The sequence below is a fragment of the Littorina saxatilis genome, linkage group LG10, assembly GCF_037325665.1.
Source record: "Littorina saxatilis isolate snail1 linkage group LG10, US_GU_Lsax_2.0, whole genome shotgun sequence".
Classification (NCBI taxonomy): domain Eukaryota; kingdom Metazoa; phylum Mollusca; class Gastropoda; order Littorinimorpha; family Littorinidae; genus Littorina; species Littorina saxatilis.
Window position 1 is genome coordinate 46,854,240 of NC_090254.1, and position 15,485 is coordinate 46,869,724.

Here is a 15,485-nt window from a genome sequence, read left to right on the forward strand (position 1 = left end):
CTACAATGTGTTTGTTGTTTATTCACTCTAAAAGTGCTGTTCTTGTTGTTGTGTGTGCATGTGTGATGGTTAATGTTTGCAAAGAGATGTATGTTCTTCTTCTTCAGCGTTCCAGGATTTTTCTGGTTACGTGTGAGCTCGTTTGCCCATTTCAATATGAGGCTTATATCGCGCGTATTCCGTGGGTACAGTTCTAAGCGCAGGGATTTTTTTATTTATTTTTTTATTTTTATGCAATTTATATCGCGCACATATTCAAGGCGCAGAGATTTATTTATGCCGTGTGAGATGGAATTTTGTTTACACAATACATCACGCATTCACATCGGCCAGCAGATCGCAGCCATTTCGGCGCATATCCTACTTTTCACGGCCTATTATTCCAAGTCACACGGGTATTTTGGTGGACATTTTTATCTATGCCTATACAATTTTGCCAGGAAAGACCCTTTTGTCAATCGTGGGATCTTTAACGTGCACACCCCAATGTAGTGTACACGAAGGGACCTCGGTTTTTCGTCTCATCCGAAAGACAAGCACTTGAACCCACCACCTAGGTTAGGAAAGGGGGGAGAAAATTGCTGACGCCCTGACCCAGGGTTGAACTCGCAACCTCTCGCTTCCGAGCGCAAGTGCGTTACCACTCGGCCACCCAGTCCCATTTGGGTTCCCCACACTATACTCTGAGAGCATAGTCAGCTCACTCCGCTTTCATTGAGTAGGCATGCTGGGTATTTTTGTGTTTCCATAACCCACTGAACTCCAACATGGATTACAGGATCTTTTCCGTGCGCACTTGGTCTTGTGCTTGCGTGTACACACGAAGGGGGTTAAGTCACTAGCAGGTCTGCACATAAGCACAGACAAATAGTTTTGAGAGCAAGGCAAATTGTCAAACGGACAAATTGTCGAACGCACAGACAGACAGAAAAACTGGGACAGATAAGTAATATGCCAAATGATCAAACGGAAAAAAACTTCCGACAACACAGTACAGCCAGACAGAAAACCCCACTCAGAGACACCCTCACCCCCCCCCCCCCCCCCCCTTCTTTCAACGCAAGCACACACAGGAGCTGCACACGTTAATATACACTCCTACTGACCCCCCCACCCCTTTCAACGCAAGCACACACAGGAGCTGCACACGTTAATATACACTCCTACTTACCCCACCCCCACCCCGCCATCACACTAAACACAAAATTGTAATCACCAATTCTTTCTTTCCTTTCTTTCTTTCTTTATTTGGTGTTTAACGTCGTTTTCAACCGTTCAAGGTTATATCGCGACGGGGAAGGGGGGGAGATGGGATAGAGCCACTTGTTAATTGTTTCTTGTTCACAAAAGCAGTAATCCAAAAATTGCTCCAGGGGCTTGCAACGTAGTACAATATAATTTATGACCTTACTGGGAGAATGCAAGTTTCCAGTACAAAGGACTTAACATTTCTTACATACTGCTTGACTAAAATCTTTACAAAAATTGACTATATTCTATACAAGAAACACTTAACAAGGGTAAAAGGAGAATCCGTTAGTCGCCTCTTACGACATGCTGGGGAGCATCGGGTAAATTCTTCCCCCTAACCCGCGGGGGGCAATCACCAATTACCACCTACATACTGATCACAAGCCAAACATTCTGAGGCTACACCGGAACTGTCGAGTTTCCAGCGCACGGGTGAAGCCTGTGAAGTTTTCACAGGCAACAAACGTCGTAGTTCAGGTAATTCCAACCAAATGAAACCTCCTTCTCACACCTTTCCACTTCTCGTAATCTGTTTCTTTTGAACCCCGCCGCCCCCTTCAGGTAAGCCACTCACCATCAGGCGGAGGCGAGATGTAAGAAAGATCGGAAACGTCGCGAGAGTCAAACAGAAAAATAAAGCTGCTCTTGAGAGAGCTTGGACTGGAGCGAGTTCGGGAAAGCTGAATTCACACCTTTCTGTTAATCCCCAATCAGCGGTGTCTTTGATCTGTGGTGTTTTGGGGCAAGTACAGGTAGGAGGGGGTAGGGTGATGGAAACAGTATCAAGAGTACTTCCCTGCACGCTTGTAAGGATTTGAGAAGACGAAAGACACTAAATGCAGGAATTACCCCAAGACGAAAACACTATAGATACAGAATTATCTCAAGACGAAAGCAGTAAATACATAATTATCTCAAGACGAAAGCAGTAAATACAGGAATATGTTCTCAAGACGAAACCAACAAATACAGAATTATATCAAGACGAAAACGCTAAATACAGGAATTATCTCAAGACGAAAGCACTGACATAAAGAATTATCTCAAGACAAAAACACTAAATACAGGAATTATCTCGAGACGAAAGCACTACATAAAGATTTGTCTCAAGAGGAAAGCACTACATACAGAATTATCTCAAGACGAAAGCACTAAATACAGGAATTATCTCAAGACGAAAGCACTACATAAAGATTTGTCTCGAGAGGAAAGCACTACATACAGAATTATCTCAAGACGAAAGCACTAAATACAGGAATTATCTCAAGACGAAAGCACTAAATACAGAATTATCTCAAGAGGAAAGCACTTAATATAGAATTGTCTCAAGACGAAAGCATTAAATACAGGAATTATCTCAAGACGAAAGCACTAAATACAGAATTATCTCAAGACTAAAGCACTAAATACATGAATTATCTCAAGAAGAAAGCGTTAAATACAGGAATTATTTCAAGAAGAAAGCATTAAATACATGAATTATCTCAAGAAGAAAGCATTAAATACAGGAATTATTTCAAGAAGAAAGCATTAAATACATGAATTATCTCAAGAAGAAAGCATTAAATACATGAATTATCTCAAGAAGAAAGCACTACATAAAGAATTGTCTCAAGATGAAAGCATTAAATACAAAAATTTAACGGCTGTGAGAACATAAGGACTTGGAACAGACAACAGGAAAGAGTGTAACCTAAATAGGCCTATTGACTTGACAGTGATTTGATAAATGCTGATTACTGAGCTCAGCCCAGATTTGACGTTGAGCAGTTTAGTTCATTAGGCAGAGCCTGTTGCCTCCGTGTTCACCATCTTTCGTTATCTCACAGCCGTGACGTTGACCAGTTTAGTTCATTAGGCAGAGCCTGTAGCCTCCGTGTTCACCATCTTTCGTTATCTCACAGCCGTGACGTTGACCAGTTTAGTTCATTAGGCAGAGCCTTGCCTCAGTGTTCACCATCTTTCGTTATCTCACAGCCGTGACGTTGAGCAGTTTAGTTCATTAGGCAGAGCCTGTAGCCGCCGTGTTCACCATCTTTCGTTATCTCACAGCCGTGACGTTAAGCAGTTTAGTTCATTAGGCAGAGCCTGTGGCCTCCGTGTTCACCATCTTTCGTTATCTCACAGCCGTGACGTTGACCAGTTTAGTTCATTAGGCAGAGCCTGTGGCCTCCGTGTTCACCATCTTTCGTTATCTCACAGCCGTGACGTTGACCAGTTTAGTTCATTAGGCAGAGCCTGTAGCCGCCGTGTTCACCATCTTTCGTTATCTCACAGCCGTGACGTTGAGCAGTTTAGTTCATTAGGCAGAGCCTGTGGCCTCCGTGTTCACCATCTTTCGTTATCTCACAGCCGTGACGTTGACCAATTTAGTTCATTAGGCAGAGCCTGTGGCCTCCGTGTTCACCATCTTTCGTTATCTCACAGCCGTGACGTTGACCAGTTTAGTTCATTAGGCAGAGCCTGTGGCCTCCGTGTTCACCATCTTTCGTTATCTCACAGCCGTGACGTTGAGCAGTTTAGTTCATTAGGCAGAGCCTGTAGCCTCCGTGTTCACCATCTTTCGTAATCTCACAGCCGTGACGTTGACCAGTTTAGTTCATTAGGCAGAGCCTGTGGCCTCAGTGTTCACCATCTTTCGTTATCTCACAGCCGTGACGTTGACCAGTTTAGTTCATTAGGCAGAGCCTGTAGCCTCCGTGTTCACCATCTTTCGTTATCTCACAGCCGTGACGTTGACCAGTTTAGTTCATTAGGCAGAGCCTGTGGCCTCAGTGTTCACCATCTTTCGTTATCTCACAGCCGTGACTTTGAACCATCCGCAGTACATTCATGTATGGTAAACCTGGACAGTCAAGCATGCAGGCGAACACTGAACAAACAAAAGAGCGCAAAGGCAGACAGCTGGGCACCCGCCCCCCCCCCCCCCCCCCGTCCTCGCAGAAAACAACAACAACATCAAAAACAAACAATAAAAAAAGAAGTTATGTGAGCAAATGCATCAGCTTTGTCTTTCAACACAGAAAAACACCCTCCAAAAAGATGGGGAAAAAGACCAGTGACAGAACAAAACTCGCACTCCCCCTCGTCCCGTCAGACACCGCGACAGGAACATTAAAGGGAAACACATTGCCTTAGATGCCGGCATTAACAGGGATCCATCGATGCTATCGCGCTCGTTGGCTGTCTTACTGGGGCACATACATCAGACACGGAACACAAGCATGTTTGCATAATGGACCTATTCCGCCTCGGACAGTGTAAGACTGGTGATTAGCTGGACCTTTGATTTCAATGACGACTAGATGTGTTGAAATCATTTCCACCAAGCTAGAACCACTGGACGTACCGTTGATTTCAATGACGACAAGATGTGTTGAAATCATTTCCACCAAGCTAGAAACACTGGACGTACCTTTGATTTCAATGACGACAAGATCCACCAAGCTAGAACCACTGGACGTACCTTTGATTTCAATTACGACTAGATGTGTTGAAATCATTTCCACCAAGCTAGAACCACTGGACGTACCTTTGATTTCAATGACGACTAGATGTGTTGAAATCATTTCCACCAAGCTAGAACCACTGGACGTACCTTTGATTTCAATGACGACAAGATGTGTTGAAATCATTTCCACCCAGCTAGAACCACTGGACGTACCTTTGATTTCAATGACGACAAGATGTGTTGAAATCATTTCCACCAAGCTAGAACCACAGGACGTACCTTTGTTTTCAATGACGACAAGATGTGTTGAAATCATTTCCACCAAGCTAGAACCACTGGACGTACCTTTGATTTCAATGACGACTAGATGTGTTGAAATCATTTCCACCAAGCTAGAACCACTGGACGTACCTTTGATTTCAATGACGACAAGATATGTTGAAATCATTCCCACCAATCTAGAACCACTGGACGTACCTTTTACTTCAATGACGACAAGATATGTTGAAATCATTTCCACCAAGCTAGAACCACTGGACGTACCTTTGATTTCAATGACGACAAGATGTGTTGAAATCATTTCCACCAAGCTAGAACCACTGGACGTACCTTTGATTTCAATGACGACAAGATGTGTTGAAATCATTTCCACCAAGCTAGAACCACTGGACGTACCATTGATTTCAATGACGACAAGATGTGTTGAAATCATTTCCACCAAGCTAGAACCACTGGACGTACCTTTGATTTCAATGACGACAAGATATGTTGAAATCATTTCCACCAAGCTAGAACCACTGGACGTACCTTTGATTTCAATGACGACAAGATGTGTTGAAATCATTTCCACCAAGCTAGAACCACTGGACGTACCTTTGATTTCAATGACGACAAGATGTGTTGAAATCATTTCCACCAAGCTAGAACCACTGGACGTACCTTTGATTTCAATGACGACAATTCAAGATATGTTTAAATCATTTCCACCAAGCTAGAACCACTGGATGTACCTTTGATTTCAATGACGACAAGATGTGTTGAAATCATTTCCACCCAGCTAGAACCACTGGACGTATCTTTGATTTCAATGACGACAAGATATGTTGAAATCATTTCCACCAAGCTAGAACCACTGGACGTACCTTTGATTTCAATGACGACAATATATGTTGATATCATTTCCACCAAGCTAGAACCACTGGACGTACCTTTGATTTCAATGACGACAATTCAAGATGTGTTGAAATCATTTCCACCAAGCTAGAACCACTGGACGTACCTTTGATTTCAATGACGACTAGATATGTTGAAATCATTTCCACCAAGCTAGAACCACTGGACGTACCTTTGATTTCAATGACGACTAGATGTGTTGAAATCATTTCCCCCAAGCCAGAATCACTGGACGTACCTTTGATTTCAATGACGACAAGATATGTTGAAATCATTTCCACCAAGCTAGAACTACTGGACGTATCTTTGATTTCAATGACGACTAGATATGTTGAAATCGTATCCACCAAGCTAGAACCACTGGACGTATCTTTGATTTCAATGACGACAAGATGTGTTGAAATCATTTCCACCCAGCTAGAACCACTGGACGTACCTTTGACTTCAATGACAAGATATGTTGAAATCATTTCCACCAAACTAGAACCACTGGACGTACCTTTGACTTCAATGACGACAAGATGTGTTGAAATCATTTCCACCCAGCTAGAACCACTGGACGTATCTTTGATTTCAATGACGACAAGATATGTTGAAATCATTTCCACCAAGCTAGAACCACTGGACGTACCTTTGATTTCAATGACGACAATATATGTTGATATCATTTCCACCAAGCTAGAACCACTGGACGTACCTTTGATTTCAATGACGACAATTCAAGATGTGTTGAAATCATTTCCACCAAGCTAGAACCACTGGACGTACCTTTGATTTCAATGACGACAAGATATGTTGAAATCATTTCCACCAAGCTAGAACCACTGGACGTACCTTTGATTTCAATGACGACTAGATGTGTTGAAATCATTTCCCCCAAGCCAGAATCACTGGACGTACCTTTGATTTCAATGACGACAAGATATGTTGAAATCATTTCCACCAAGCTAGAACTACTGGACGTATCTTTGATTTCAATGACGACTAGATATGTTGAAATCGTATCCACCAAGCTAGAACCACTGGACGTATCTTTGATTTCAATGACGACAAGATGTGTTGAAATCATTTCCACCCAGCTAGAACCACTGGACGTACCTTTGACTTCAATGACAAGATATGTTGAAATCATTTCCACCAAACTAGAACCACTGGACGTACCTTTGACTTCAATGACAAGATATGTTGAAATCATTTCCACCAAGCTAGAACCACTGGACGTACCTTTGACTTCAATGACAAGATATGTTGAAATCATTTCCACCAAGCTAGAACCACTGGACGTACCTTTGACTTCAATGACAAGATATGTTGAAATCATTTCCACCAAGCTAGAACCACTGGGCGTGAACGTGTGGGTTGAAGCACTAATAGGGAGGGGTTAGTTATATTTATCTGCATTTTATGGTCGTGAACCTTGTCGAGAGTACATGAAATGAGAAAGCGAGCCCAAGTTGGTGACAATGTTTTCTCATTTTATGTTTTCATAACCTCTGTAAATGGACCCCCATTTTAAGACTCCCTCCTTTTTAGATCTGAGTTTCTCGGATTGTTGTAGGTCTTAAACTGAGGGTTACACTGTCCATGAGATGAGATGAGATGAGATGAGATGAGATGAGATGCCCAAGGTGGTGACGGGAAGAGTCAACAAGATCGATACGCTATTTGTATTTTGTTGGCCAAAATATGACATTTACACAGATTGAGACAAAACAACAACAACAACAACAACAACAACAACAACAACAACAACAACAACAACAACAACAACAGCTACACCACCACCATCAACAACAACAGCAATTAAACAACCAAAATCTAGTTAAAAATCAAAGAAGAATCACCTACATCAAACGTCAGCACTGAGAAAAATAACAAAACAAAACATAATAAGAAGAGAGTGTGATAGTCAGACAAGCACAGAAAAGATGAGGACCAACACGACGCATAATATAGCTGTGTTTTTCCTTTTCATACTTTTTGCACAGAATATGTTACAATGATAAATCCGTCAAACGGAACATGTACTCTTTCACTCGGGGGTTGTGTACATTTCCAAAACCAATTGTAGGAAATTGAGGGCAATCATAATCCTTACACAGAACCATCACGACATGCAGTTGTCCGTGATGATGATGATAATTAGTTTTAACGTCCTCTTAGAACCATTTGGCCTATCTTGGGACAGGTAGAGTTAATATGCTTTATGTGGGGACAAGACACTGGACAAACATGCAAACAGAGAACACATATGATCGTGTTATATATCTGGAAGTCTGTTGTTGCGATATTTCAAAATGGGGATGGAAGTAATGATTGTGTACGCGGAATATGGTTGGACTGGAGCGGTTTTGTAGGCTTATTTTGCTTTTTATGCATGTGGAATATGTTTATATTTGTGGCTGAATAAACAAAATTAATCAAAAAATTAAAAAATTAAAATTAAAATAAAAAAACCTTAATTTAGCCAAAGGAAAATATTGAAACAACTTGCTGAAATAATATATCAGAATGGGGAACTTAAGTTCAGTTAGGAGGGCAGTATGTGCTTAAGCCTTGTTACAGTTGTCGGCGTCACGGAGAAACAGAAAGAGAAGAGAAGAGAATATGGTGCCAGGGGGGGGGGGGGGGGGGCGTTCGAGGGACAGGGGAGGGAGCATTCGTAATCCCCAAAGAATTACTACGACACACAGTTATCCGCTACATTCGCAGCGAATACGCCGAGACGATCTTCGTTATTGTTAGACGAACGCCACAGGCAGCAGGGAAGGTGTCAGAAAGTGCTAAAATCCCTGTTTTCACGGTGTCAAGTCCCCCCTCCCCGCTCCGCACCTCCCCCGACAGTTAGCACACCTAATCCCTCACACCTTTTCGCCTTTGATGTTAACCGCCTGACCTCCCCGCGTGTCAAGGTGTGCGCTTCATTCATACAGACCCCGGCGCGAGATCAGTCAGGAGCTCAGCCAATCAGAAAGCGCGCCGCCTCTCGTCTGCTTTCTTCCAATTTACAGAAGCGAGCTGTCAGATTCGGGAAAATCTTTCGACGGCCGAAGGAACAAGACAGACAACAAATTGACTGCACGTTCTGCCAAGTTTTTCTTCATGCCCGTGACTACTGGGAGTACTGGGACTACTGCACTAACGCGCCAAACTGCGTGCAGTTTTGTGATTTCTGTAGAGTGAGATTTTTTAATTTTTTAATAGCAATTCGTTCTCGCCGTTTCTGCCGCCTGAGCTATTGTTGATTTTGTAAAACAATTTTTGTTCTTCTTTTCTTTTTTTTCAAATGGCACATGACGGGTAAAGCGTGGAGGTCTGACTTTTCAGTGCAAAGATTTGGAGTTTTAGACAATCTGATCGCCGGCTAGTCTGCGCGTGCTGTTGGTGAAATACACGATGACAACAGCTCACAGCTCAACATGAAGTTTTCGGTCGCCAGTTTAGAGTTGACTTAGAGTGAGAAAAACAGGAGATAGGTGGACACTACTAGTTTGTGTTAGAAGAGAAAATGTGCTTTCTGTGGGATACGTTTCAGTGAATATATCAAGTTTTAAGAAGACATTTTAATTGCAAAAAAAATTACTTTTTATATGGTTTTGTAAAGAGATTCTCCAGCAGAAAGAAACAGAAATTATACGTGTTGGTGGAGATTTCCAGCAAGTTATCTTCCAGCGAAGAAAAAGGAGTTAAAGTGTCATCGGATTTCATAACCAACGAAATCCAAGGGCTGCAGATTTTGTGTTGTGTGGGGAGGAGGGGGCATTGAAAGCATTCCTCCCAAAACAATGTGGATTACCTCCATGGAACGAAACGGCGACGCAGACGACAGCGGGCGTGGACGGGTAAAAATGTTGTCCGGTCTTTCCCGACAAGACAAGAGAATTTGGCGAGCGCTCGGAACACGACATTGTGTGTTAGCTGTCTGGGCCTTGCATTGTTTATTGCCCCTGGCCATGGGAATGAACGCCGAGATTCCGCTTATTAGCGAGGACAACCCCCTAACCTCCTCGCACAGAAACGAGCCCGGTAAGTAGACTGATAATTACGGTATAATTAGCTATCAAGACTGATTACAATTTAGCTATAGACAGTGATAATTACGGTATAATCAGCTATCAAGACTGATTACAATTTAGCTATAGACAGTGATAATTACAATATCATAAGCTATTGACGGTGATAATTGTGATTTAATTAGCTATTGATAGTGATAATTTACGATATAATTAGCTACAGACAATGATAATTACGATATTTAGTTTAGGCTAATTAGCTAATGATAGTGATAATTACGACATCAATAGCTACAGACAATGATAATTACGATATCAATTTAGCCATTGACAGTGATAAGCTATAGAGAGTGATAATTACGATATCAATAGCTATGGACATTGATAATCAAGATATCATTAGCTAGTGATAGTGATAATTACGACATCAATAGCTTTAGACCGGGATAATTACAATATATCATTAGCTATTGAAAGTGATAAGTACGATATTATTAGCTATAGACAGCGATACATTAATCATAATAATAATAATGATAATAATAAAACATTCTTTTATAGCGCTGTTCACCGCCAAATGGCAGTCTTATGGCGCTTTACATTAGACATTAAAATTCAACATTTTACATATTAAAAGTTTCCTCTTAAGAAATAACATACAAGAATTAAAAAAAAAACTCATAGACAACGACCACTTATAGTTATATAAGGCCAAAAAAAAAAATAGGTCTGTTTACGGTAACCCGACCGACCCTATTTTTTTCGCGCGACCCTAGACTTTTTTTTTGGCATTTGGGGAAAAAAAAAATTAAAAAAAAAATCTTTTGGTTTTTTTTGCAAAATAACGTAAAAATATGGTTTTTTGGAAAAAAAAAAAAAAAAAAAAAAAAAAAATCCCGACCTACCGACCCTATTTTTTTGGCCTATGTTACCGTAAACAGACCTATTTTTTTTTTTGGCCTAAGATAATCTAGAATTGTTTTTTTAAAAGATGAAAATACACAAGATAAGTAATACACATAAAAAGTCTGACAGTAAAACAGAACTTACATAAAAAGTCTGACAGTAAAACAGAACTTACATAAAAAGTCTGACAGTAAAACAGAACTTACATAAAAAGTCTGACAGTAAAACAGAACTTACATAAAAAGTCTGACAGTAAAACAGAACTTACATAAAAAGTCTGACAGTAAAACAGAACTTACATAAAAAGTCTGACAATAAAACAGAACTTACATAAAAAGTCTGACAATAAAACAGAACTTACATAAAAAGTCTGACAATAAAACAGAACTTACATAAAAAGTCTGACAATAAAACAGAACTTACATAAAAAGTCTGACAGTAAAACAGAACTTACATAAAAAGTCTGACAGTAAAACAGAACTTACATAAAAAGTCTGACAATAAAACAGAACTTACATAAAAAGTCTGACAATAAAACAGAACTTACATAAAAAGTCTGACAGTAAAACAGAACTTACATAAAAAGTCTGACAATAAAACAGAACTTACATAAAAAGTCTGACAATAAAACAGAACTTACATAAAAAGTCTGACAATAAAACAGAACTTGCATAAAAAGTCTGACAATAAAACAGAACTTACATAAAAAGTCTGACAATAAAACAGAACTTACATAAAAAGTCTGACAATAAAACAGAACTTACATAAAAAGTCTGACAATAAAACAGAACTTACATAAAAAGTCTGACAATAAAACAGAACTTACATAAAAAGTCTGACAATAAAACAGAACTTACATAAAAAGTCTGACAATAAAACAGAACTTACATAAAAAGTCTGACAATAAAACAGAACTTACATAAAAAGTCTGACAATAAAACAGAACTTACATAAACAGTCTGACAATAAAACAGAACTTACATAAAAAGTCTGACAGTAAAACAGAACTTACATAAAAAGTCTGACAGTAAAACAGAACTTACATAAAAAGTCTGACAATAAAACAGAACTTACATAAAAAGTCTGACAATAAAACAGAACTTACATAAAAAGTCTGACAGTAAAACAGAACTTACATAAAAAGTCTGACAATAAAACAGAACTTACATAAAAAGTCTGACAGTAAAACAGAACTTACATAAAAAGTCTGACAGTAAAACAGAACTTACATAAAAGCCTACAGATCTAAAACAGAACGAAGATGTAACACATACGATGTAATTTAGCTATAAACAGTGATACTTCCGATATAATTAGGCCTAAAAAAAAAATAGGTGTGGTTACGGTAACCCGACCTACCCTATTTATTTATTTATTTATTTATTAAGGAGATTTCTATAGCGCATAACTAAAAGCACTATGCGCTTTACAATATCACTAGGTATAAGCACACGCAAACATACTCTGATTAAATAGAACTTAGGCTAACAAGACAATACTAAAAACACTAAACATTTGAGTTCATACAAGTTAGGGTTAGGGTTAGGGGCCAACCCTATAACTTTTTATTACATTTGTCGAAAAAAAAACCCACCCCACAAGAAAACGAGTGCAGAAAACGCAATGAAAGCGAAAGCGCCCGAGTCGCACACTTATTTCCCTGTCAAGTAGGTTTAATTTGTACACATTAGAAAAAAAAGTTAAAAAAAAAGTGATTGCCTACCTTCCTACCCTATTTTTTTGGGCTATGTTACCGTAACCATACCTATTTTTTTGGGGGGGGGGCCTTAGCTAGAGTCAGTGTGTAACAATATTAGCTATTGGCAGTGATAATTACGATATCATTAGCTATAGACAGTGACAATTAAGATATAGTTAGCTGTCAGATAGCCTATATAGATATAACGAAGTATTATTACAACAAGACTCATTTCGGCAATCAAAGTGAAGTTGAATGAGAAATCAAATATACTTAAATGAATTAGTCAAGGTATGAATCTGGCACCGGAGAAGACAAGTTATAATTATACGGTTTAATCTTGCCATCAGGCTAGCAAGATATGTTTAAGGCAGAATCAATCATGCGTATCAAGACACGACGAACCTGGCAAGTACTGCAGACAACGCTAATTAGGACACAAGTATCCACCTGTTAGGAGAGCGGCATTCAATTATTGCAATTAAAATGTTGGCGATTAGTTAAGATCCGATGCTGGTACTTGAGGAAATGACGATCAACGGCAGTTTACGACGACATGGTAAATATTGGCTATTAATCAAGTTCAAATAACACTATCATCAGTAAAGTAAACTCATTATCAAATATTGATGTTGAACTTCATGGCGCAAGTATAGGAAATTGCAAATACCCATGGCGTAATTAGTTCTATGTATAATGAATAAATCCAAAAACAAAGAGACTGCCAACGTTCCAAAATTCAGAATCAAAAAACAAGAAAGGTAGGTTGTTGGAACGTTTGTTATTGACAAAACAATACAGTCACACATATTTCGACCCAACGGTCTTTTAAGTGAACAGACCAAACAAACATTCACACAAAACTTATCTTGATAGTTCCATAAGTTTACGTCCACTCGTCAGGAAGCCGAGGGGTCGGTATTAATTAGCTTGACCTTAAATGTGACAAAATTATCACGTTACGTTTTCACGTAAATGTTGAGTTATGTTTCGTTTAATATTTGTTCACATTTGTTTGTGGATTGTTAAAAATCAGTGCTCAGTTTAAAAACAAACAAACAACAACACATTTCTTGAAATCTTATTTTTACAAATCTAGCCCTGAGTGAATTCATTACGGGAGGAAAGAGCTCACAGCTATCAAAACAAGCCCGTCTTGTTCGCCTATGTAGGAACCTAATTTAGACACAGCACAGTGTAAACACGTACATTTCATGCTGGTAGCTGTTAATCACTGAAATAGTTAACATGTGTGGTTAAAACTAATTACCTAATTAATTACTCGCGCTATTCTCAGAGGTTGCCCCGAAGAACAATCTATAGGCATGTGTATGTGCCAGTGAATACATGTGCCAGTGCCATGTGCCGGTAGCTCAGTTGGTAGAGCACTGGACTTGTGATCGAAAGGTCGCAGGTTCGAATTCGGGCCGGGACGGACACGGGTCAACTTTATGTGCAGACCCAGAGACGGAAGCCATGTCCCACCCCCGTGTCATCACAATGGCACGTAAAAGACCTTGGTCATTCTGCCATCAGTGCAGGTGGCTGAATACACCTAAACACGCACACACCTGGGTAGCGCGACTCCGTTGCTGCTAGCTTTCCACTGGGAGGAAGCGACCCGAATTTCCAGCGATGGGACAATAAAGTAATGAAAAAAAAAATGAAATGAAACAAAATATGTAGGTGTATGTGCGTACATGCGCGCACGTGTGTGTGTGTGTGTGTGTGTGTGTGTGTGTGAGTGTGTGTGTGTGTGAGTGTGTGTGTGTAAGGAAAGTGTTCACTAACTACATTTTGTTTACCTTGTTTTCCCCAAACGAGTGACGACAGAACGATGCAAAATATGACAAGAATCTATCAAGTCTGGAAGATAACCAGATTTCTATTTAGTCTCTTCCCTGGCCACAGCGTTCAAAGAACGGTGCACGACGCATGCATGCCAACATCAACGATAAAGCACGCACAAGGGCATAACGGGTAGCTCTTTCAAAACGGGGTGGGCCCGGCAAAGTCTACCCGGTTATCTCTCACATCACTCAATTTCTTCCTGCATCTCATTACTGGTTGCTTGCATAGGTATCTCCGTCTCTAAGTTTTGAGTTTGTTTTGATCCCCCCCCCCCCTCCCTCCCCTGTCTGTATTTGTTCGTCGTCTGTTTGTGTGTATGTCTCACTCTCTCCACAGGGATTGCCTTGGGTTTTGTCCACTATAGGTCCATTGACTGACTTGGGTTTTGTCCACTATAGGTCCATTGACTGACTTGGGTTTTGTCCACTATAGGTCCATTGACTGACTTGGGTTTTGTCCACTATAGGTCCATTGACTGACTTGGGTTCTGTCCACTATAGGTCCATTGACTGACTTGGGTTTTGTCCACTATAGGTCCATTGACTGACTTGGGTTTTGTCCACTATAGGTCCATTGACTGACTTGGGTTTTGTCCACTATAGGTCCATTGACTGACTTGGGTTTTGTCCACTATAGGTCCATTGACTGACTTGGGTTTTGTCCACTATAGGTCCATTGACTGACTTGGGTTTTGTCCACTATAGGTCCATTGACTGACTTGGGTTTTGTCCACTAAAGGTCCATTGGCTGACTTGGGTTTTGTCCACTATAGGTCCATTGACTGACTTGGGTTCTGTCCACTATAGGTCCATTGACTGACTTGGGTTTTGTCCACTATAGGTCCATTGACTGACTTGGGTTTTGTCCACTATAGGTCCATTGACTGACTTGGGTTTTGTCCACTATAGGTCCATTGACTGACTTGGGTTTTGTCCACTATAGGTCCATTGACTGACTCGGCCATGAATCAACCAGTCATTTTGCAAATCAATCAGTCAACAACAAAAAAGAAGCTTTTTTGCCGCCCCGGGACTTTGCATTAAGCATTACAGCAGTGAGGAGAAACTGACTGATTACAGTTGCAGAGCTGTTGTGATAAGGCCTAAAAACAAATAGGTGTGGTTACGGTAACCCGACTTAC

General features: G+C 40.3%; 1 protein-coding gene across 1 annotated transcript in view; it reads left to right on the plus strand.

Moving 5' to 3' along the window:
• The first annotated feature begins 8,991 nt into the window (after positions 1-8,991).
• Positions 8,992-15,485, plus strand: part of LOC138977892 (chordin-like) — a 114,923-nt gene continuing 108,429 nt past the window's right edge. The window contains exon 1 of the mRNA XM_070350500.1: positions 8,992-9,901. Coding sequence (XP_070206601.1) covers positions 9,661-9,901 — 241 coding nt within the window. The 5' untranslated portion in view covers positions 8,992-9,660. The remainder of the gene's footprint in view (positions 9,902-15,485) is intronic.